At 39.5% G+C, this 21,126-nt stretch overlaps 1 protein-coding gene across 3 annotated transcripts in view; it reads left to right on the forward strand.

Annotated features, from left to right (window-relative positions):
• septin11 (septin 11) overlaps positions 1 to 21,126 on the forward strand; it is a 139,319-nt gene that overhangs the window by 104,478 nt on the left and 13,715 nt on the right. For all 3 annotated transcript variants that reach the window (XR_010006370.1, XM_062981332.1, XM_062981333.1), the window contains exons 7-9: positions 2,963 to 3,131; positions 13,290 to 13,422; positions 14,188 to 14,375. Coding sequence is in view for 2 of the 3 variants with exons in the window: in XM_062981332.1 (XP_062837402.1) it covers positions 2,963 to 3,131; positions 13,290 to 13,422; positions 14,188 to 14,375 (490 nt within the window). In the remaining variant the exon portion in view is untranslated. The remainder of the gene's footprint in view (positions 1 to 2,962; positions 3,132 to 13,289; positions 13,423 to 14,187; positions 14,376 to 21,126) is intronic.

The raw sequence follows: 21,126 nt of genomic DNA on the forward strand, positions 1-21,126 counted from the left end.
TCCTTGTACTTTGTATCTAACTACCCTGTTTCCTGAAAATAAGGCCTATCATGATTTTTCAGCATTTCTGAGGATGCTCGAAATATAAGCCCTATTTCAAAAATAAGCCCTAGATACAGTTCATTTAAAAAGTCAAGTTGGAAAAATAAGACTGCCTCTGAAAATAAGCCCTAACGCATCTTTTGGAGCAAAAATTAATATAAGACCCTGACTTATTTTTGGGGAAAGAGGGCAGATCTCAATTCAGATCCAGGCTTATGGGGCTTAGGTCTGTGGAAGTAATTGAAGTTCTGCTTTACTGTTTACAGCCACACTGAATGTCAGTGTCCATAAGCAACCCATTAGTGGTCTGTTTCAGCTTCCAATCTGTAAAATATTATGGGCTTGATGTTTTCGCAACCACAGCTCCATGGATTTCAAATTGGGTGGAGATCTATTGCTGGGAGATGGAGGCTGAATAAACTAGACCCCTTTCTCTATAAATCTTGGGTGGGCAGCACAAAACCTGCCAGCTGCATACAGACCCCAAGATTGCTTTCGCAGCTCAGTTTATTTCTACTGCTGAGAAAACTGCTCCTGAAAATTAGAGTTCACAACTGAACCTCCTCCTTTTGTCTTGGCCTTCCTGTAGAAAGGAGAAACTTTGCCCAGCAGATAAGAAGGGCTGTATGGAGTAGGACGGTCCGATAGGTTTTTCCAGTTTTGTATGCTGCTGATTTTTTTTACTATATTTAGTTTGATTATTGTGAATCCCAACAAGGAAATGGAAGCATATAATTTTTTTTGTGTCAGGAGCAACCACAGTTGCTTCTGGAGTGAGAGAATTGGCCGTCTGCAAGGACGTTGCCCAGGGGATGCCCGGATGTTTTGATGTTTTACCATCCTTGTGGGAGGCTTCTCTCATGTCCCCACATGGAGCTGGAGCTGATAGAGGGAGCTCATCCGTGCTCTCCCCGGGTGGGATTTGAACCTGGCAGCCTTCAGGTCAGGAACCCAACCTTCAAGTCACAAGGCTTTTATCCCCTAGGCCACTAGAGGCTCCAGCATATAAATGAGAAAAACAAAAACAAACATCATGTGCATATAAATGAACAAGATGTTTTTTTTTTAATTGTGTCAGAAATGACTTGAGAACATACTTCAAGTCGCTTCTGGTGTGAAAGAATTGGCTGTCTATAGAGACGTTGCCCAGGGGAGTCAGGGATGTGTTACTGGGAAGCTAGAGCTGACAGAGAAGAGCTCACCCCATCTCACATTTTTGAACCACCAACCTTCAGGTCAGCAGCTCAGCTGGCACAAGGGTTTAACCCATTGCTCCACAGCGGCAAGTGCTGAAGTTGCTGAATTTTCATGGCAACTTCAGCAGTCAAACTTCAGTAGTAGACTTTTGTTCTACTTGTTGTGTGCCTTATAGTGACCTAAAAGTGAACTTAAAACAAGGTTTCCTGAATATTCCTGAATATGTCATTTTCCCAAGATCACACAAAGAGCTTTCACAGCTAAGCAGAGATTCAAACCCTGTTTTCTGAACTGTAGTCAAACCAGTACATCACATTGGCTCCATATACTGTACAGGCAGTCTCCAAGTTACAAATACCTGACTTACAAATAACTCACAGTTAAGAACGAGGCTGAGACAACAGGAAGTGAGAGAAATCTACCCCTCGGGAGGGATATTCACTCCTGGAAGAGTTACTATGGGGAAAGGGGGGTCTCCGTTGAAGTTTTCTCACCAATCCTTGTTTCCACAGTAAGCCAATTTTGTCAAAGTCCAATCATCACAGGGTCATAAAGTGACGTGACGTCTTCTGAACAGGGGCACAGACAGCAAAATAAACACCACATGGGTATTGACCCTTCCCTATGCTATCCAAAACTTTAGATAGATAGATAGATAGATAGATAGATAGATAGATAGATAGATAGATAGATAGATAGATAGATAGATAGATAGATAGATAGACAGACAGACAGACAGACAGACAGACAGACAGACAGACAGACAGACAGACAAGATAGGCTGGAATTACACTTGGAAAATGTACCTGTTCTGACTCACATACTAAGTCACTAATTGCCACATTTGCAATTGCAGCCCAAAAGATCAGAGCTAAGGTAGCAAAACCCATACTTGAGGTCAGAAATGGAAATGGTGATGGTTTGGGATGATGCAAATCAGACACTGTCATTGTTATGTTGCTGCTATCATAATTTTAAAGAGCTAGTTTTAATTTTTGAATAAGTTTTAATGTTTTTATTGGAAAGTGTTTATAAAGGTTGTATACTACTGATGTCATGGCCTATGGCTAGTACAATAAACAATTCATTCATTCATACTAATAATAATAATAATAATAAAACTTTATTTATAACCCGCCACCATCTCCCCGATGGGGACTCGGGGCGGCTTACATGGGGCCATGCCCAGACACCATACAATATAACAAAATAAAACAATATATCATAACACAATATAATAGTACAAAAATAATCATATACATTACAACACAAATCAGAGCAGACAGGGCGGGCCACATGAACATTTAATTAAAAACTCGGGAGAGAGAGGCATATAAATAAAGAGAACAGGGGTATAAGATGGAACAGTCCAAACAGTCCAAAGGATAAGTCAACTTAAGAACAAAGCTACGAAACCTATCTTGTTCATAACTTGGGGACTGCCTGTAATCTACAATGCTATAAAATAGGAATGCTAATCTACCTTATAGCATTTCTGTCACAATCCCTCAGACAGTGGATGTGCGTTACTTAGGAAAATCCCTTGGAGTGATGGCAACACCATGACAACCAATTAAGATTAATTTTTTTCAGGACTTTATGCATCAGAAAAACACAAAAGGAGTGTGGGAAAAGAGCGGAGGAATGGGGTAGATTTCCATCGCGTCTTTGAGTTAAGTTGTTGAAAATACGTTGCTCCTCTCATGTATTATTTATTTTCTAGTTGAAAATGAAAACCACTGTGACTTTGTAAAGTTGCGTGAGATGCTGATAAGAGTGAACATGGAGGATCTGAGAGAGCAGACTCACAGTCGGCATTATGAGCTCTATCGCCGCTGCAAACTTGAAGAGATGGGATTCAAAGACACGGACCCGGACAGCAAACCATTCAGGTACTAAAAGGATAAGGCATTTGGAGAACCTATAAAGTTCAATGCAGAGCTGATGCTTCACTAGAGAACAATTCATCAATGTGCCATTGTGGCCAAAAGACTGAGTTTTAGGAAGAGAGCTGTTTTGTGTTCCTCCAGGTGTCTGATCTGGTTGTGGTGACACGCGGTTGATTGGTTTTATTGTAAGTCATGCTACAGTGGACTGTATTTGAAGAGTGTTTGGGAACTTTAGCAATTCAATATTCATATTCTTGAATTGGAAGAACATGTCATAGTCTCCCAACTGTTCAGGTTTGGCAGGGACAGCCATACCGTAGTTAATCCTCTCTCCCAATTTTCCAACACTTTTAGTATGTCCTGAGAAAGGAGTGAAGGCTGGATCTTGCCCTCCCCAAACAATACAAACTTCTGCAGCCTGCCCTGGCTTGTGTCCTTTTTCTTCATTAATAACATTTGCCATCTTGACCACACTCTGATGTTGCTTGGCCACATGTGCCCTAGTTTTCATCTGTGAAATGTTAAAAGAATATGACATGCTGCTCTCACATGCAATTTTGAGTTAATCATACTGACCTGCTTTCAGGAATTTTGCCTTCTGAGAAATACCAGTTTTTCTCAATCTTTCTCAATATCTATCTCTCTTTCTCAGTGGGATAGTCTTTTATATGTTCTTTGGACAGCTGGTCAGTCCGGGTCCCAAATCTTTTCCTTCATAATTTTTTTTCATGTCAGGAGCAACTTTCAGTCACTTTTGGTGTAAGGGAATGGGCCGTCTGCAAGGATGTTGCCCAGGGGACGCCTGGATGTTTTTGATGTTTTTACCATCATTGTGGGGGGCTTCTCTCATATCCCTGCATGGAGCTGGAGCTGACAGAGGGAGCTCATCTACGCGCTCTCTGGGTTGGATTCAAACTGGCAACCTTAATATCAGCAACCCAACCTTCAAGTCATCAGTCCTGCCAGCGCAAGGATTTAACCCACTGTGCTATCGGAGGTTCACAATAAATGAGCAGACGGAACTGTCTATCTGCAGTAATGTTCTGTGAATATCAGCCTACAAAATCAGCCCTTCCACTGATCTTTTCCATAGGATTTGGACATAGCACATTATACAGCATTATAGATAATAACAACAGCAAATGAAAAACAAGAGCATTTTAGTCATTCTTAGATAGTGTCCATGCAAGAGTGATAACTGGAAGCCTAGACTAACCTCTTTGGATGCCCGAGACATCAAAATTATTCTCCATATGTTTTCAGATTTATCTACTCGGCTTTGAGGGAAAGGCAGCTGATGTATTCAAGATGATAAACTCTGTACCAAAGGTCAAATTCTGTGCTTTCTTGGCAATTTCAGGGATGGAAGGAATGCATCCAAGCCTGAATGTTTTATTAGTTATATATGTGTGCCTGTGTGATAGCACTGCAAAAAAATATACAAAAGTTACTAGGTCACGATGTGGTTTGCTTTTTCTACTAGCCTGCCAGCATATACATTCCTTAAATAGTCCATGGGTGACGCATTGGTGGCCTGGAAGGAAGAGATGCAACCCTTAATTTACGCAAGCGTCTCTGGCTGGTCAGCTATGGTTGGGTCTTATTCTCCAGCAGGCAGGAGTGTTAGAAGCTATTTATAAGTCTTCCTCAATGGTATAAAACGCCTTTGATTTATTCATCTCATCACTACTAAAGAGCCATTTCCCCAAAATACATTTTTAAAAAATTCTGTGGAATTACACAAATGGAAGAATGAAGCATTCCTTTCAAATGGTTAGGTCCCATCCACTCAGGTCTTTCTGGATCTACGTTTTTGAACACAAAGGCTTCTTGGATGAATCTAGTGCAACGGCGCTTGGATTTCTTTGCCAGTTCCGTGCACCCAATAGTGACAGATGCTGTTAGGTTCACATTTCCCACCTACCCAATCCTGTTTTTCTCTCCATCCATGTGGCTGAAGCAGGTTATCTGCCAAGTCTGTTCTGGAGCCAAGTCCTAGTTCCCATCTGAACTGTGGCTGAATCAGCCTGTGTCTAATCTGTTCCTTATGAGCATCATATTTTCAAGAACTTTTCTAATAATAAGGGTTGTGTCACCTTCATTTATTGGAGAAAGGAGCATCCTGGGAAAGCAAATGGATTGGGGCCGAGCTGTGGCACAGGCTGGTAAACAGCTGCTGCAATAAATCACTCTAGCCAGCCCGTGGCGGGGTGTGCACCCTTCAATTAAAAATAAAAAATAGCCCCTGCTCGTTGCTGACCTAGCAACCCGAAAGATAGTTGCATCTATCAATAAGGTACCACTTATAAAAGTGGGGAGGCAAGTTTAACTAATTTACGACTTGGAATGAGGAAGTGCCATCAGAGTGGATGATGAAGCAGCTGCTCCCCCCTGTGGCCAGAATCGAACATCCCCTCAGGAGAAGGTTAAATTGCCTCTGCGTCTGTCTCTCTGTCTCTGTCTCGGTTTGATGTGTTTATGGGCATTGAATGTTTGCCCAATATGTACATAATCTGCCCAGAGTCCCCTTCGGGGTGAGAACGGCGGAATATAAATACTGTAAATAAATAAATTGTTGCTGTTAATACACATATAGATGTGTTCATTTCCATTCTGGAAAATAGACTTGACCAAGAGTGTGGATATTTTGAGACCCCATATCATGGTTCTGGAAGGATTGCTTTGAAGTAACATGAAGTTTGAGAGGACAGATGAAAAATGTATATGGATCTTTTCTCATTTTCTTTCCCTTATATTAAGACATGGGAAATGACACTATTGGAGAAATGATATCTGCAGTTTGCCTCCTAACAGTTGCTGGCATAGTGCCCTTAAGTAATATTGGCTGGAATTCAGTATTGCAGTTATGGATGCAGAGCTTTGAGTTATGGATCCACAACTGATCTGTATTTACATGCATTATATAGTCATGATTGCAGTAATTGTTCATATAGTCATGGGTTATGGATCTATAATGGATCTGTTTTCATATGTACCATATAGTCATGATCATGACAATATTGTCATGATTGTGAACACCTTCTCAAATCACAAGCTTTGTCAGGCAGCCACTGGAGTTGGCGAAGGAGGCCTGTGCAGCTGGCGGTTGGGATGCCCACCAGCCAGTAAGGCCAGTAAGAGATCTTGTGATAGAGTAGTTCAACTTCTTCCAAGTTCAACTACTTCTGATTGTAGTTGAACTTCTGATTGCCACCACCTTGCTGGCTGGTGGGAGAGACTGGAAATCTCATCCTCCTGGACCCTGATTGCCAGTTGAATAGAGCTCTTTTGCCCAACCTGGAGGCTACCAGGTGAAGTACCATATATGCTCATATATAAGTTGACCTTGTGTATAAATCAGGTAGTTTTGGGAGCAAAACTATAGATTTTGATATGATCCCGGATAAGTCAAAGGCCATTCCATGGAGAGGGGAAAGCCCCAATGCTGAAAAACCCTGATAGTGTCACCAAGGCTGAAAGAGTAGGGGGTCAGTGCCCATTTTAAATTCTCCTAAAATTGACTACTGTATATACTCGAGTATAAGCCTAGTTTTTCAGCCCTTTTTTTAAGACTGAAAAAGCCCCCCTCGACTTATACTCAGGTGAGGGTCCCTGTTGGCTTATATCTGGGTCGGCTTATACTCGAGAATATATGGTACATTTATTTTTTCTCTATTATTATTGGTATTATTACATTTATTATTTTTCTCTATTATTGTTGCTACTATTACATTTATTTCACTCCATTTTTATTATTATTAATACATTTATTATCTCACTCTGATATTATTATTATTATTATTACATTTATTATTTTACTCTATTTATTATTACATGTATTATTTTACTCTATTATTATTATTAAAAGGATACATAAGCACATTTACATTGAAGAAGATGAGAATAATGGTTTGATCAGAGTTGGACAGTCTTATGTTAAATTTGAGCTTTATGTAAATATTCAAGAACATTAAACCTACTGATGCCTCAATTAGTGTAATTTTATTGGTATCTATTTTTATTTCTGAAATTTACCACCCTCGGCTTATACTGGAGTCAATGTTTTCCCAGTTTTTTTGTGGTAAAATTGAGTGCCTCGGCTTATATTCGGGTCAGCTTATACTCGAGTATATACGGTAAGCTCTTACCTTCCATCACTCCCATTGGTGGCCCTCGGTGGCATAGTGGATTAAAGCCTTGTGACTTGAAGGTTGGGTTGCTGACCTGAAGGCTGCCAGGTAAGATTCTCACCCGGGGAGAGCGCGGATGAGCTCCCTCTATCAGCTCCAGCTCCATGCGGGGACATGAGAGAAGCCTCCCACAAGGATGGTAAAAACATCAAAACCATCAAAAACATGTTGCCCAGGGCGTCCCCTGGGCAACATCCTTGCAGACGGCCAATTCTCTCACTCCAGAAGTGACTTGCAGTTTCTCAAGTTGCTCCTGACATGAAAAAGTAGTTTTTAGCTTACTTTGATCCTAAGTTGCTCCTGACATGAAAAGAAAAAAAAACTCCCATCAGAGGAGGGGATAGAACTCTTTTTTTGTGTTGATAGTTATTAAGGTATAGTAATTACATTGATTTCATGGATAAGTCAACACAGGGTTTTTGGGTTGATTATTGACCAAAATTTCTAGACCTAGACATGAGTTTGTATGTTCACTCTGGTAAAGTCATACCAGGAGATATTATTTAGTTTCGTAGACATAACTAAGCAGATGTTGTAGAATTCCAGCCATTGTTATGTAGCAGGGGACATTGTACTGATTGATAGCTGCTGTTTGGATGTGCGACAGTAAGATGAACCCCCACACTGGTCTAAATCTGTCATTGTTGCCTTTGTCCTGGGAATCTGCATCCTGTTTTCTCAGTTTGGCCGCCGTGTAGGTGTTACTTTAAATGCTTCTGTGGCCTTCTCTGAAGAGTAAGTGAACTTCTCCAAGGTAATCCAAATGCTCAACACAAAAAGTGCAAAACTGGGGAGCAAAATTGCAAAATTGGCCAGCTCTCATGCTGAATCACTATATGCGAATGCCTTGTCTATGTCAATTACTAAAGTTGCAGCCTGTTCTTCTTCCAAAGGAACTCAAGAAGACAACTCATTGATTGGTTTTTTACTTGAATTTTAAACTATATATTTCTATGTTAGTCTCCTAAAGTGGACTTGAATACAAAAGAGTGTGTTCAGAATATTTATACAGTCTTTATTTTAAAACTTTAACTATCACCCCTAAGGTGATGTGCAACAAGTAAAAACAATACACAGATTGCTGTACAGGTCACGTCTCTTTTCCCTGGAAATTCAAAATTTGAAATGCAGTCATCCCTCCCCAGTAGTGGCTTTGACTTTTGCAGATTTAATTACTCACGCATTTTATTTAAAATGTTATCTCTAGGAATCTCTGTTTTTTTTCAGTGTAATTGTATGGTCAACTTCCTCTAGTTATGCTGGAGGGCCTAGAGATTTCTAGAGAGAGTATCTCTCTAGGAATCTCTAGTTCTTCCAACACAATTCTATGACTAGCTTATAGTGGAGGTTGATCGTGAAGTTATTTTGGATGATCTAAAAATTCCGAAAGAAATGTTCTCTTAGATCAATGATGGGCAACTTTTTGCACTTGGTGTGTCAAAATTCACCAAAAAACCTAGCATGACCTGGGTGGTGCGTCACTTCGAGAAAAAAAACATAATTTCACAATATATATAGTTTAAATAACAAAAATATATAATTGTAATATATAACTGTATTTAATAAATCAAAAACTATTTACTACCATTATTTCCATGTACAACAATCTATGGTACCTCTTGCCGTTTCCATGCTGATTTCTCTTGGTGTAATCATGAATAATGAATAATATAATAGTAATATAATAGTAATAATATAATGATATACTACAATTATATATATATATATATATATATATATATATATATATATATATCTTGCATAATTTCCATGGAGTAAACAACAAAACCACTGGACCAAATCACACCAAATTTGGCCACAAAAGACATTAGTCATCCAATCAATCTGCATGCGGCAGCGTGTCAGTGCTGACACGCGTGTCATAGGTTGGCCATCACTGTCTTAGATGAAAAGAAAAAGAAAGAATTTTCTTTGTGGTTTTTGACTTCCTTGTGAGTGTGGACTGCTGACTAGACTAGGCCCGGGCTGTGGCGCAGGCGGGAAAGCAAGCCAGTGCAATTAACTGCAATGAATCACTCTGACCAGGAGGTCATGAGTTCGAGGCCCTCTCGGAGCCTATGTTTGTTTGTCTTTGTTCTATGTTAAAAGGCATTGAATGTTTGCCTATATGTGTAATGTGATCCCCCCTGAGTCCCCTTCGGGGCGAGAAGGGCGGAATATAAATGCTGTAAATAAATAAATAAATAGACCCCCCCCCCCCCAAAAAAAAACTATACCCATTGCTGCCAGTATCCCTTTTCTGCCTTTGGGGAAAGGGGTCTAGCCCCATGCCCAGCACCCAATGAGGTTTTCCTGAAGTAGTCCTAATAAGAGAAAGAGGTGAGGAGAGAACACCACTTTCCATCCAGCCAATGTGGTGTTTGCTAGAACATAGAGTAGTTTCTAAAGAGGAAGTGAAGAAAGAGAGGAAGTTGAAGAAACCATAGATTAGGATTCTTCATTCTTGCTTCAGTGTCCAAGTCAGCAAACATATACATCTCTTCTTCCCCCCACCCCATGCTCCCTGCAAATGAACTTCAGGCTGCTAATCTTTTCAGACCAGCCTGGACTCTTCAGCCAGCTTATGTCCCTTTTTGACAGGGTCCCGTAAGCATTCTGCAAACTCTGAAACTAAGCTAGATAAGAGGGGCTGGCGAATAATTTCCTTTTCAAAGGACACAGCAAATAAAGAGCAGCAAAGGTTTCTTGATGCTTCGTTGGTGTCATGAAAATTTAAGCACACTCCTTGGCAAACCTGATATGCAATTGTACAAAATTAACAGTTACTTGTAGCCTTTTAAGGACCATTTCAAAACCAAAGCTGAGGCAGCGTCAGCAAACCACACAGAGAGACTTTCTTGTTTCTGTGGGTTGAGAAGGGAAGCAGCTCAGAGGAGCTTTTTATCACACAGGAACTTTGATATTGAGCTGTTTGCTTTCCACACATAATATAGCAGGACAGTGCTCAGAGGTCTCACTGGTGTTTCCATATGGTAAATATCCTTTGGAAAAATATTGTTATGGTGTATGCCAGTATATTTATTTCATGTACTGTATTACATTTCTCCTCTCCTTGTTGCAAGGAGCACATTGTTGTAAAATCAGCCCTCCACACTTGCAGGTTACACTTTTCTGGATTTTCTTACTTACACCCATGATTAAAATTTTCTTTTTAAGCGATCTCTGGCTCTTCCCTTATGACTCTGTGCTCAACTACTAGCAGAAGTTGACTATAGCATCATGCTGGAAGACCCAGAGATTTCTAAAAGTGTGTTGTTTTTTTAATTTGCCCCCCCCCCCCCACAATTTCATGGGAATCCTATGCCACTAACCTCAGCAAATATGAAGGGATGATTGAAGGCAGAGTAGGTTCATCCCATGCCAAAAACAGTTTTCAGGACCTGGACAATTGATCCAGAGTTTGAGGAAATAGCTCATAAATAGCCCGAGTTTTGGGGAAAGATAGAATAGTAGAATCTTACAACTGGAATGAACCACAAAGACCATCTAATCCAGCCAAAGCCATGTAAGAATGTACAATTAGAGCACTCCTGAAAAATACTCTATTTAAAAGAGGAGTCTCACATTCTTGGTTGATTCCACTGTTGAAAAGCACTTGCAGCAAAGATGTTCTTCTTGATGTTCAGGTGGAATCTGCTTTCTTATCATTTGAATCCATTGATTCGTATTACAGTCTGTGGAGCAACTGAAAACAAACTTGTTCCATTTGATACATATTTATGTTTTCAAATATTTAAATATAGATAACATGGTTCCTCTCAGTCTTCTCCTCTCAAAGATGTATCTTTGGATTACTCTCCCCAGAATCCGTCTGCCAAGTTGCCTGCTAGCTATGTTGACTGGCGCATTGTCAGAGCTATAGTAATAAATAAATAATTGTTTCATGCAGATCTCTTTGGCCATGTCAACACTTCCTTCTCACAACAATCATGCAGTTTAACTTCCATCCAGTGAGCGATATGCCTGAGCAGGAGTTTTGAATCAAGATGTTTCAGGCCAAGTCTAGCACTGTGTCCTATGTCACTGTGTTCCTTATCTATTGAGTTGTTGCAATCCCTAGATGTAGATAAGTACATGCATGGCAGAATGCAAGAGAGGAACTACAATCCGATTGGTGATTCACACTAGCGTAACAGTCCACTATTTGGGTGTGAGTCACTTTTTCATGAGTAGCAACAGGGATGTGGGTGGAGGAACAGAAACGAAAGCTGTCTCCAGTAAGAGACAAAATTGTCCTGTGGGTTACCAAGCAGCTTGATAGCCAGCTGAGCATGCTTAGCATTGATTGAGGCAGCTTTTGCTGTTTTTGAGCATTCTCTGCCAATGTATCTTTGCCGCTTTGCCTCCATATAGTTTTAGGCTCTTCGCCAGAGTGGTGGAATTAAATAACAAAGCATGTTTGACAAATATAAAGTTAAACCATTGGTCTATAATTATGTATGTAAAATTTTACTGCTGCCATTGACCTTTTTGTAGCTGAAAATGTGGCAAATCATAAAAATAATTCGAATTGGAAAGTAGCACAGGAGCTGTGTAGTCAAGATAGAAATGTTGTAATAAATAACATTTCTATGGGCTCGGGCTGTGGCGCAGGCTGGAGAGCAGCTGCAATGAATCACTGCAATGAATCACTCTTACCAGGAGGTCATGAGTTCGAGGCCTACTCAGAGCCTATGTTTGTCTTGTCTTTGTTCTATGTTAAAAGGCATTGAATGTTTGCCTTTATGTGTGCAATGTGATCCGCCCTGAGTCCCCTTCGGGATGAGAAGGGCAAAATATAAATGCTGTAAATAAATAAATAGATAGATAGATAGATAGATAGATAGATAGATAGATAGATAGATAGATAGATAGATAGTCCAGCACCCCTGTCTTGCAAGAATTCACTACTAAAATAATCATAAGAGATGTTCCATCACCCTTTGAGACTGCCTATTCCAATGTCAAACTTCTGTTATGGTCATTGTTAGATGACATTTCTTTTCTTCCAGTTTAGACTTGTTGGTTTGTGTTCTAGTCTCTGGAGCAACAGACAACATGTATTCATCATCTTTTACGTGACATCCCATAAGATATGTAGTGCTCCTGTTCATGTGGTTGTTTAATCTAAGACATAATCAGAGAGGACAGAACCCCTTGTTACACAGGGACTTTTTCTCCAATTGCTTATGTAAACAGATCAAAGTTTGAAGTTTTTGGCTTCAATGACTTGGCTTAGTCGCTTAGCCATCTGCCTTAGTAGTTTAGCCAGGGATAACATTTTTTCAGAGTCCTTTGAATTAGAAGTGGTAATTGGCATTGCATACACATAGGAAAAATAAAGGTTGCAACACAGAACAAAATGTCAAACAGCTACTGTAAACTGTCTCATCTGTGTAATTTGTCAAATCAAACAAAACATTTAATTAATAGGTTTCGAATACTAGGATGAATTTCAAGTCCAGTCAAACTGTAACACTAAGCCATGTTTTAGCTTTCTGTTGCACCCTTAGTCTCTAGTAGGGCCAAAAGCATGGGATTAAAAATATCTACCTCCATTAAAATACACATGAAAATACAAGTTGTTGATTCATCTCAAGTGCTTTTGGAGGCCATTAACTATATGCTAATATGAAAAATAGCCAGGATTATAAACCACAGTTTGATGTTGACCTCGTTGGCCAAATCATAATTTCATTTAACAAGGTTTACCTTAGTTTGGATGCAGAATAAATCATGATTATGAAATTGGAAGCATATTGTTCCAGTCACTTTCCAATTATGTCAGATGAAGTGATTTTAGTATTGCTTCAAAGAGCATTTGACTGGATCTATAGATTTTAATTTATTTGTGGGGGTTTTTCTTATAAGTAGAAGAATTATTCACTTCTCATATTAACTTGAGGTTCGGCTTTCTTTTCCCCCTATCCATCATCATCATCAAATTTCGGGGGCCTCCTTTGACAACAAGTCTTCAAGAGACCTATGAAGCAAAGAGGAATGAATTCCTGGGTGAACTCCAGAAAAAAGAAGAAGAAATGAGGCAAATGTTTGTCATGCGGGTGAAGGAGAAAGAAGCCGAGCTTAAAGAAGCAGAAAAAGACGTAAGTGGGGTTGGCTTGTGATTGTCTGTGTCCATAGAACCACCACCACCCCCCCCCCCGACACCCGAGTAATTTGGGAGCATGGGTTGTTAATTTTTATTTTGGTTGCCTACATTATTTGGGACATCTTAGGAACACAGTGCAAGCTCTAAAGTTGTGGTCATACACAACCAAAAGTGAATCTAAAACTGGAGATGGAACAGTCCAAAGTTAATAGGGTAGAATATATTGTTCAGAGAAGACCTGATTACTAGGGCCCATTCACACTACAGAATTATAGATGGGTTATTCCACATTTAATTTGCCATGGTTCCGTCCTATGAGTTTGGTAGTTTGATGAGACACTAGAGTCCTCTGAATTCTGAATGCCCTTCCAAAACTGCCACTCTCCGGTTTCAATAATAATAATAATAATAATAATAATAATAATAATAATAATAATAAACTTTATTTATACCCCGCCACCATTGCACCATAATTCTGTAGTGTCTGTAGGTTATTAATATTGACTTTGCCAAGTCAATCTACTCTTTAAACAATTTGCCAATGAAAGGAGTTTATATTACACACTGTTGTTCCTTTTTGCTCTAGAAGAAGGCCTACACAGAAAGAGATCCTTGTTGGTGACTGTTCTAGACCTTTCTAACTGCCTAATTCCTAATTCAGGTTCCTTTGAGCCCTTCCCCTAATTCTGCTTTAGGATTTTCTCTGTCTGGTGATTTTTCTCTCCCTTGCTAAACCTGGCGCAACCTTCTGTCTGGGCAGCTCCATGAGAAGTTTGAACACCTAAAGAGGACTCATCAAGAAGAGAAGAAGAAAGTAGAGGACAAGAAAAAGGAACTTGAGGAGGAACTGGGCAACTTCCAGAAGAAGAAAGCAGCAGCTCAGCTATTACAGTCACAGGGCCAACAGGCTGGCTCTCAACAAACCAAGAAAGACAAGGACAAGAAAAAGTAAGCTGTTGACCAGGTTGAGCTCTGTGGGCTTCTGTCCCAGTGTGCTGTCTTCTGTGGCATGTCTGTATTGGCTTCTTTTCATTGTCAGACTGGAAACTGGGCTCCCTCCCCCTGCCACTTTTCAAATCCAGCCTGAAATTAAAATATATATGTTTTTCTAGGAAACAAGGAGGATGGGGGTGAGGGAATGGGGATACGAACTCAGTTTTATTTTTTTATACATAGGGTACCTTTTATTTTGCAAAGCTGACAAGATTGTTCAAAGAAGCAAAAGGGCAATTGGAAGTCAGAAACCAAAAAGTGGGATATTTCCAACTCTATTATTCTATGATTCTAAGAACTTCCTGAACTGACTTTATGGTAGCCATGGATTTCTGTTATGAAACAATAACTGCAGTCAAACACTATAATGCAGTCAAATTCTTATTTTAAGTTTCTCTTTTTTCTGTAAAACCCAAGCCATGATGAATGGGGCAGATGTGGGATTGTGTTAAGTGCAGTTAAGGGATCAGTATTGGGGTCTGTATTTGTTCTACAGGGTCCTTATGGCCAAATTAGGAAAAACTCCAGATTTGCTTTACTTGCTGGTGAAACAAACAAGCAAAGAAGGTAACGCATAAGTCTCCCATGACTGAATCGCTTCACTATACTCAACATCCCAATTACCCATCAGATGAATTTCTTTGTGCCAAATGTAACTGTCTGGAAGAGTGGACGTTACTGTTTCTAGTTCCTCTGGTTATGTTGCAAGTTTAGTGCCAATTCCATATTTACATTAGCCAAATAGTAATTGTTTCTACGGTATACAGGAGGGCGGGATCAGGTTTCTGGCATTGATGCAATATAACCAACAAGTGTATTTGCACTGAGGCATTTGCCCCTGTTGATTGTGGAAGAGGAGAGAGAGAGTTTGGAGGGAAGATTTAGCTGCCTACCATGGCTAGCAATGGGAATGCCATAGACACCAGAGTCGCTCATGTTACACTTGGGTTTCTCAATGTTTTTGAGAATAGAAAATCCAAGAGCAACATTTTCTTTATGTAATTGTGGAAAATTTTTTAGAAAGAATTTGGACTATGGCTCAGATGTTGGTTTTGGAGTAGAAGATCAAAGCATTTATGGTTCTGTTCTCTGAACAGCTGGCCCATAGTCCACAGTATGACTGCTGAATTGTTTTTCTTCCAGTGTCTTTATTGCTGTTCTAACTTGGTGGCTGCAAAGACATCAGTCTGTTTCCTTACGGTTTTACACATACAGTTAGTATTGCAGACATAGTATGACTAGGATGTTGGCAGCGATGAAAAGAGGAGTGTTTGCCATCTAACAATTGATTCTTTGGCTGCTTCCCCAATTACTTTGGGGGATATTGGTGTGCTCATTGAAGTCACTGTCAAAGGTCTCAAAAAAGGTAAAGTGCAAAGGATACATCCATCTATTGAAGTACAGCAAGTAAATAATGGCTTTATTGTATTTTAATTGTTTTGATGGTTGTAGTAAGTGAAAGGGGGATTTGTAAATACTTTGGTATCCATTGAGGTTTGGTTCCATGGGACGCCAGAATCTGTGGATGCTCAAGGCCCATTATATACACTAGTATCGTAAAACGGTGCCCCTTATATAAAATAGCAAAATTGCTTTTTTGGACTTTTGAGGGGAAATATTTTCACGCCCAGGATAGTTGAATCTGTGGATATAGATGGTTGACTGTATTTGTAACAGATACATTTCTTGGTGTGCACATTTATCCTTTGCACGTTACCTTTCTAAAGACGTGTTGACATTCGAGTGACTTCTGGAAGCAATCCCATACCATCATAAGAATATAATGAGGGATGTGGTTGCTAGAAAGGTACCTACTTGATACCAAATGTCAACTTGTTGAGCAATAGTAGATGCTGGGCAAGAAGCATCTAATTCAAAGAGGTACCTCTTCTTGTAGAATGTAGGCTTGCCATTGGCAGTTTGGAACAGTGCTTTTCTGTACTGCTGGTGCCAATATGTAACTTATTGATGCTCTGATTCAGAGAGAAAAAAATAGCAACAGAAGTTGACTCACTAACACATATCCTTTTTAGTCTTCCTACTACCCCTGAATACTGTATGGGCTTGTTGTAACCAAAACAGAGTCATGTGACACATTAAAGACTAATAATTTGGAAGGAACATAAGCTGTTCGTGATCGAGAGCCCACTTTATCAGATGCATAGCTCTTCTTTATATAGAAAGGGACAAAAAGGGTGTGATGCAGAGGTGGGCCAGCTAAACTCCCATTTTGGGCTGCATTCCAGCAATGGGAAGCACTCAGAGCAGGAGGACGTAAAGCAACAGATGAATTGAAATCCTAATTTGTTGGATTGCAAAACGTTTCAGGCATTCAAAATCTTCCCAGCCTGCAAACCTGAGTTCTCTTCTATCCATAAACTGAAGTCTGCAAACCAGAGCTGTTGTTCCATAGAGGACCTTCCAGGGCTTATTCCAGTGTGGAATATTCTTCAGCTTTTCATCAGTTCTCATCTTCAATCACATTGGAAGTAAGGGCCAAACAAACTTTGCAGACTGGGTAGGAAATGTCTATGGGACAGATGAAGCCCACAGTTGGAAAGGTCTCTTTCCCTTTCTATAAACGCTACTGCCAAGGAATGCGAAATGCAAGAATTACCGGCAAAGAGACTATGAAATGTATATGCCTGCCAAGCTAGGGCAGCAGTTTAGAGAAAATGCATCTGTTGAGGTGGGATCTAGCTCAAGAAAGCTTGTTTTACGAAGTGTTCATTTAAAGGTGCCACCAGACTCTTTGTGGCTTTTTCAATAGACGAGCATGGCCATCTCTAGTTCTAATGTTTGCTATCTGTAAAGAAAGCCGAGTGAAGTTCATTTTGATAGCTTTTTTAAAGGGTAGGGCTAGGGAGATGTAAGCTTTATATTTGTAACGAAGGATTCATTGAAAGAGTAACTATTTTTGATGAAGTTGCCTATAACGTGGAAGAAACACTATTTTTAATTTTTTTTACTGGGAACACTGTATCTCTTCCTGACTTCGATCGTGATGATTGTTTGACTTCGCCAAGAAGGTCTGTCTCCGGATCCTTGTCACGTTTGCAAATAAAAAATTCAGTACAGAAGAATCTTTCAGCCTGAGAAACATTGACCCACAGTTTCACATTTCTTATGGACTACTTTCATTTCTGGCCCTTGTGACCTTTTTGGCAAAACATTTTCTATTGTGGGTTTTGACTCTTATGGGGGTGTGGAGTTCAGTGCGGTCAGAAGCTCTGGAGTGCAAAACCCACTGAAAGGAGTGGGAGTTGCGTAAGATCATCACCAGGCTATCATTTTCCCCCTTTTCAATGAGATTTCAATACTTTTGGATTTCTATCTGAAATGGGAGATGTAGCTTAGCTTTGAAACCATTTTTCTCAATTGGAGGCACTTCCTTCAAGACTAAACATGTGGATCCATTTATAATTCATTATTGGCGAAGAGCAGCTATTCTGTACATGCTTTGTGATATTCTCTTTCTATTGTCGTCATGGTCCTTCAAATCATTTCTGATATATGTTGTCCCTCAGGTTGAAATTATCTGAGTTTGTACAGGAGAGGCTTCCTATCGCTTTCCTTCTGAGGATGAGAAGGTGTGACTTGCCCAAGGTCACCCATTGGATTTCATGGCTGAGCAAGGATTTGAACTCTAATCTCTGGAATCAATGTCCAACACTCAAACCACTATACCATGTTGAAATCACAAGGTTTAGAGCAGAGCCTTAGCACTGAAAAATTGCTGGAAAGATCCTAGCTCAGCAAAGGCAGCATATACCACGCAATGCTTTGTGCATAGATACAATTATATTTGCATAACATTTGTGTAATACAGCAACAATTTGTGTAATATAGCAACATGTAATATAGCATGATAGAGTTTTCCAAACATTTCAGTTTGATGATGCACTGCTTCATTTTGCAACACAGTAATTTTCTAGCAAGCCAGTGGTTAAATCAATCCCTTATAAGAGATATAGACACATACATAATAACAAAATGTATGGGAACACAACATATATCTTGAAAACTTTTCATTTAAATTATTAAAGAACTATAATTTATAAAATTATAACATACATTTCCAAGATTTTTGCTATTTCTCGTTGCATTTGTGTGACACACCTACAAACTGTAGCCGACACACTAGCGTGTTGTGACATATGGTTTGGGAAGCTCTAATGCAATGGTTTGAGCATTGGACTAAGACCTTAGAAATCAGGATTCGGATTCCTGCTCAGCCATGGAATCTCCACAGGTGACCGTGACCAAGTCACACTCTCTCAGCCTTAGAAGAAGACAACTCCTCTTTGAACAAATCTTGCCAAGACAACCCTTCATAATAAGATCAGCTTAGAGTTGCCATAAGTCTGAAACACATTGAAGGTGCACATCAACAGCAATAACCATTGATCCGGAAGCTCCTTCTTCCAAAACAAATGTCATTGTTAAATTTGCATTTTAAATTTCTTGTCTGGGCCCGCACGAGTGATGTGCCAATGGGTGGAGGAAATGGGCCATAAATCTTGGGTTTCATCTCCCTTATCCTGAATCAGTGGTTCCCAACCTTTGGGCCTCCAGGTGTTTTGGACTTCAACTCCCAGAAATCCCAACCAGCTTACCAGCTGTTAGGAACTGTGGGAGTTAATGTCCAAAACACCTGGAAGCCCAAAGGTTGGGAACCACTTTCCTAAATGGACATCTCCTTCATGTTATGCCCGATGAAGAAGCTGCTTGTGTCAAGGTGACTTCAGACAATGGGCTAATCAAAACAAATTATGCCCTTTCAGTCATATATTTGCATGGTCTCTCTTTCCTGATGATCCTTTTGCAACACTTTTCTTGGAGAATCAATATTGACTGATTCTGGAGAGGGTCTAAAACATAAACTTAGGCTTTCTTGCATCTTTTCAAAAACTGCATTTGTTCAAATATATCTCAACAATATTTTCAGGAAAGGAAAAAATATGGTTTATCAATGACAGATGCTCCTGGAAACTGGAAGCATGTGTTCTTTCCAGATAGAAACCACTGAAGCATATGGGTTTTTTATGGCATTGTGGACACATCCCAAGATACTTTTTAAAAGGGGTGAGCGACATGACTTAAAGTGATAGTGAGGAGAGGAAAAATGAAATTCCCAAGGTTATTTTCCCCAGCTTTTGTAGGTTCAACAAACTTTTTGGGATATCTGTTATTCTGTTTATGATTTCTTTTTATATGTTTAGAGTTCCCCCAAGTGGCTGTAACTCTGCCATTGCATGTAACAGTATTAGCAGTAGCTTTATAAAAGTGGCCAAATGTGTTGTCGAAGGCTTTCATGTCCAGGATCACAGGGTTGTTGTGTGTTTTCTGGTGAAATGTCAGGAGAGAATACTTCTGGAAATGGCCATACAACATACAACAACCCAGTGGCCAAATACATACAAGCCTCTGCTGTCACATTGTAGTGGTCATATGTGTTTTATTGCCTGTGCCTGTCCTGGGAAGCCATGATTAAGCACATCTTTCTTGGACATGTACAGAGTACATACACATTGATCACTGAGGCCTGGACCAAATGTGGACAGCAATACCTGAATTCAAACTTTTATTGGGTGTTTTGTGATCCAGAGTTCCCATTATCAATATCCAGAATGTGGTGGGTTGGGAAATTCCGAGCTTGAATGCTGTGGGCAGAAGCTACTATTCTGCCTTGAAAAATTCCCATTTTTGACTATACCTCCAGAACAGAATAGAACGAAAAAAGGAAAAGTATGGTATATGATATAGTTTAAAGTACCTAATCTATAAGTTCTATATTTCTATAGTAATATAATCTTTAATATATACAAACTGTGACAAAAAATCTTTTCCAACTTGTATAGGAAAGGGATTGTTGTGACGTACCTACTTAGGTCTGAACTGTATTTAAATGTAGTCGGTGATGAATCCTAACCCCGTGCCAAATTAAACATATTTATGTTAAGAGTTAAGCTAATCCAATTGAATAACTATATAGTTATTGGATACCTTAACAAGAATATACGTTGCTTTTGTGGAACAGATACTGCAAATACATTACTATTAGTTGTTGGATATACAACAGGGGCGGGGTTAGGATTCATCACCGACTACATTTAAATGCAGTTCAAACATAAGTAGGTATGTCACCACAATCCCTTTCTTATACAAGTTGGAAAAGATTTTTTGTTACAGTTTGTATATACAGTAGAGTCTAACTTATCCAAGCCTCGCTTATCCAAGCCTCTGGATTATCCAAGCCATTTTTGTAGACAATGTTTTCAATATATCGTGATATTTTGGTGCTAAATTCGTAAATACAGTAATTACAACATAACATTACTGCGTATTGAACTACTTTTTCTGCCAAATTTGTTGTATAACATGATGTTTTTGGTGCTTAATTTGTAAAATCATAACCTAATTTGATGTTTAATAGGCTTTTCCTTAATCCCTCCTTATTATCCAAGATATTCGCTTATCCAAGCTTCTGCCAGCCCGTTTAGCTTGGATAAGTGAGAGTCTACTGTATTAAGGATTATATTACTATAGAAATATAGAACGTATAGATTAGTTACTTTAAACTATATTATATACCATACTTTTCCTTTTTTCATTCTACTTTGGATTATAGACATCTGTGTGTTTTACTTTACTATATCTCCAGAACCCCACTATACAACAGAGCAGATTTTGGTTATCATCCACA

Source organism: Anolis carolinensis, chromosome 5, assembly GCF_035594765.1.
Source record: "Anolis carolinensis isolate JA03-04 chromosome 5, rAnoCar3.1.pri, whole genome shotgun sequence".
Taxonomy (NCBI): domain Eukaryota; kingdom Metazoa; phylum Chordata; class Lepidosauria; order Squamata; family Dactyloidae; genus Anolis; species Anolis carolinensis.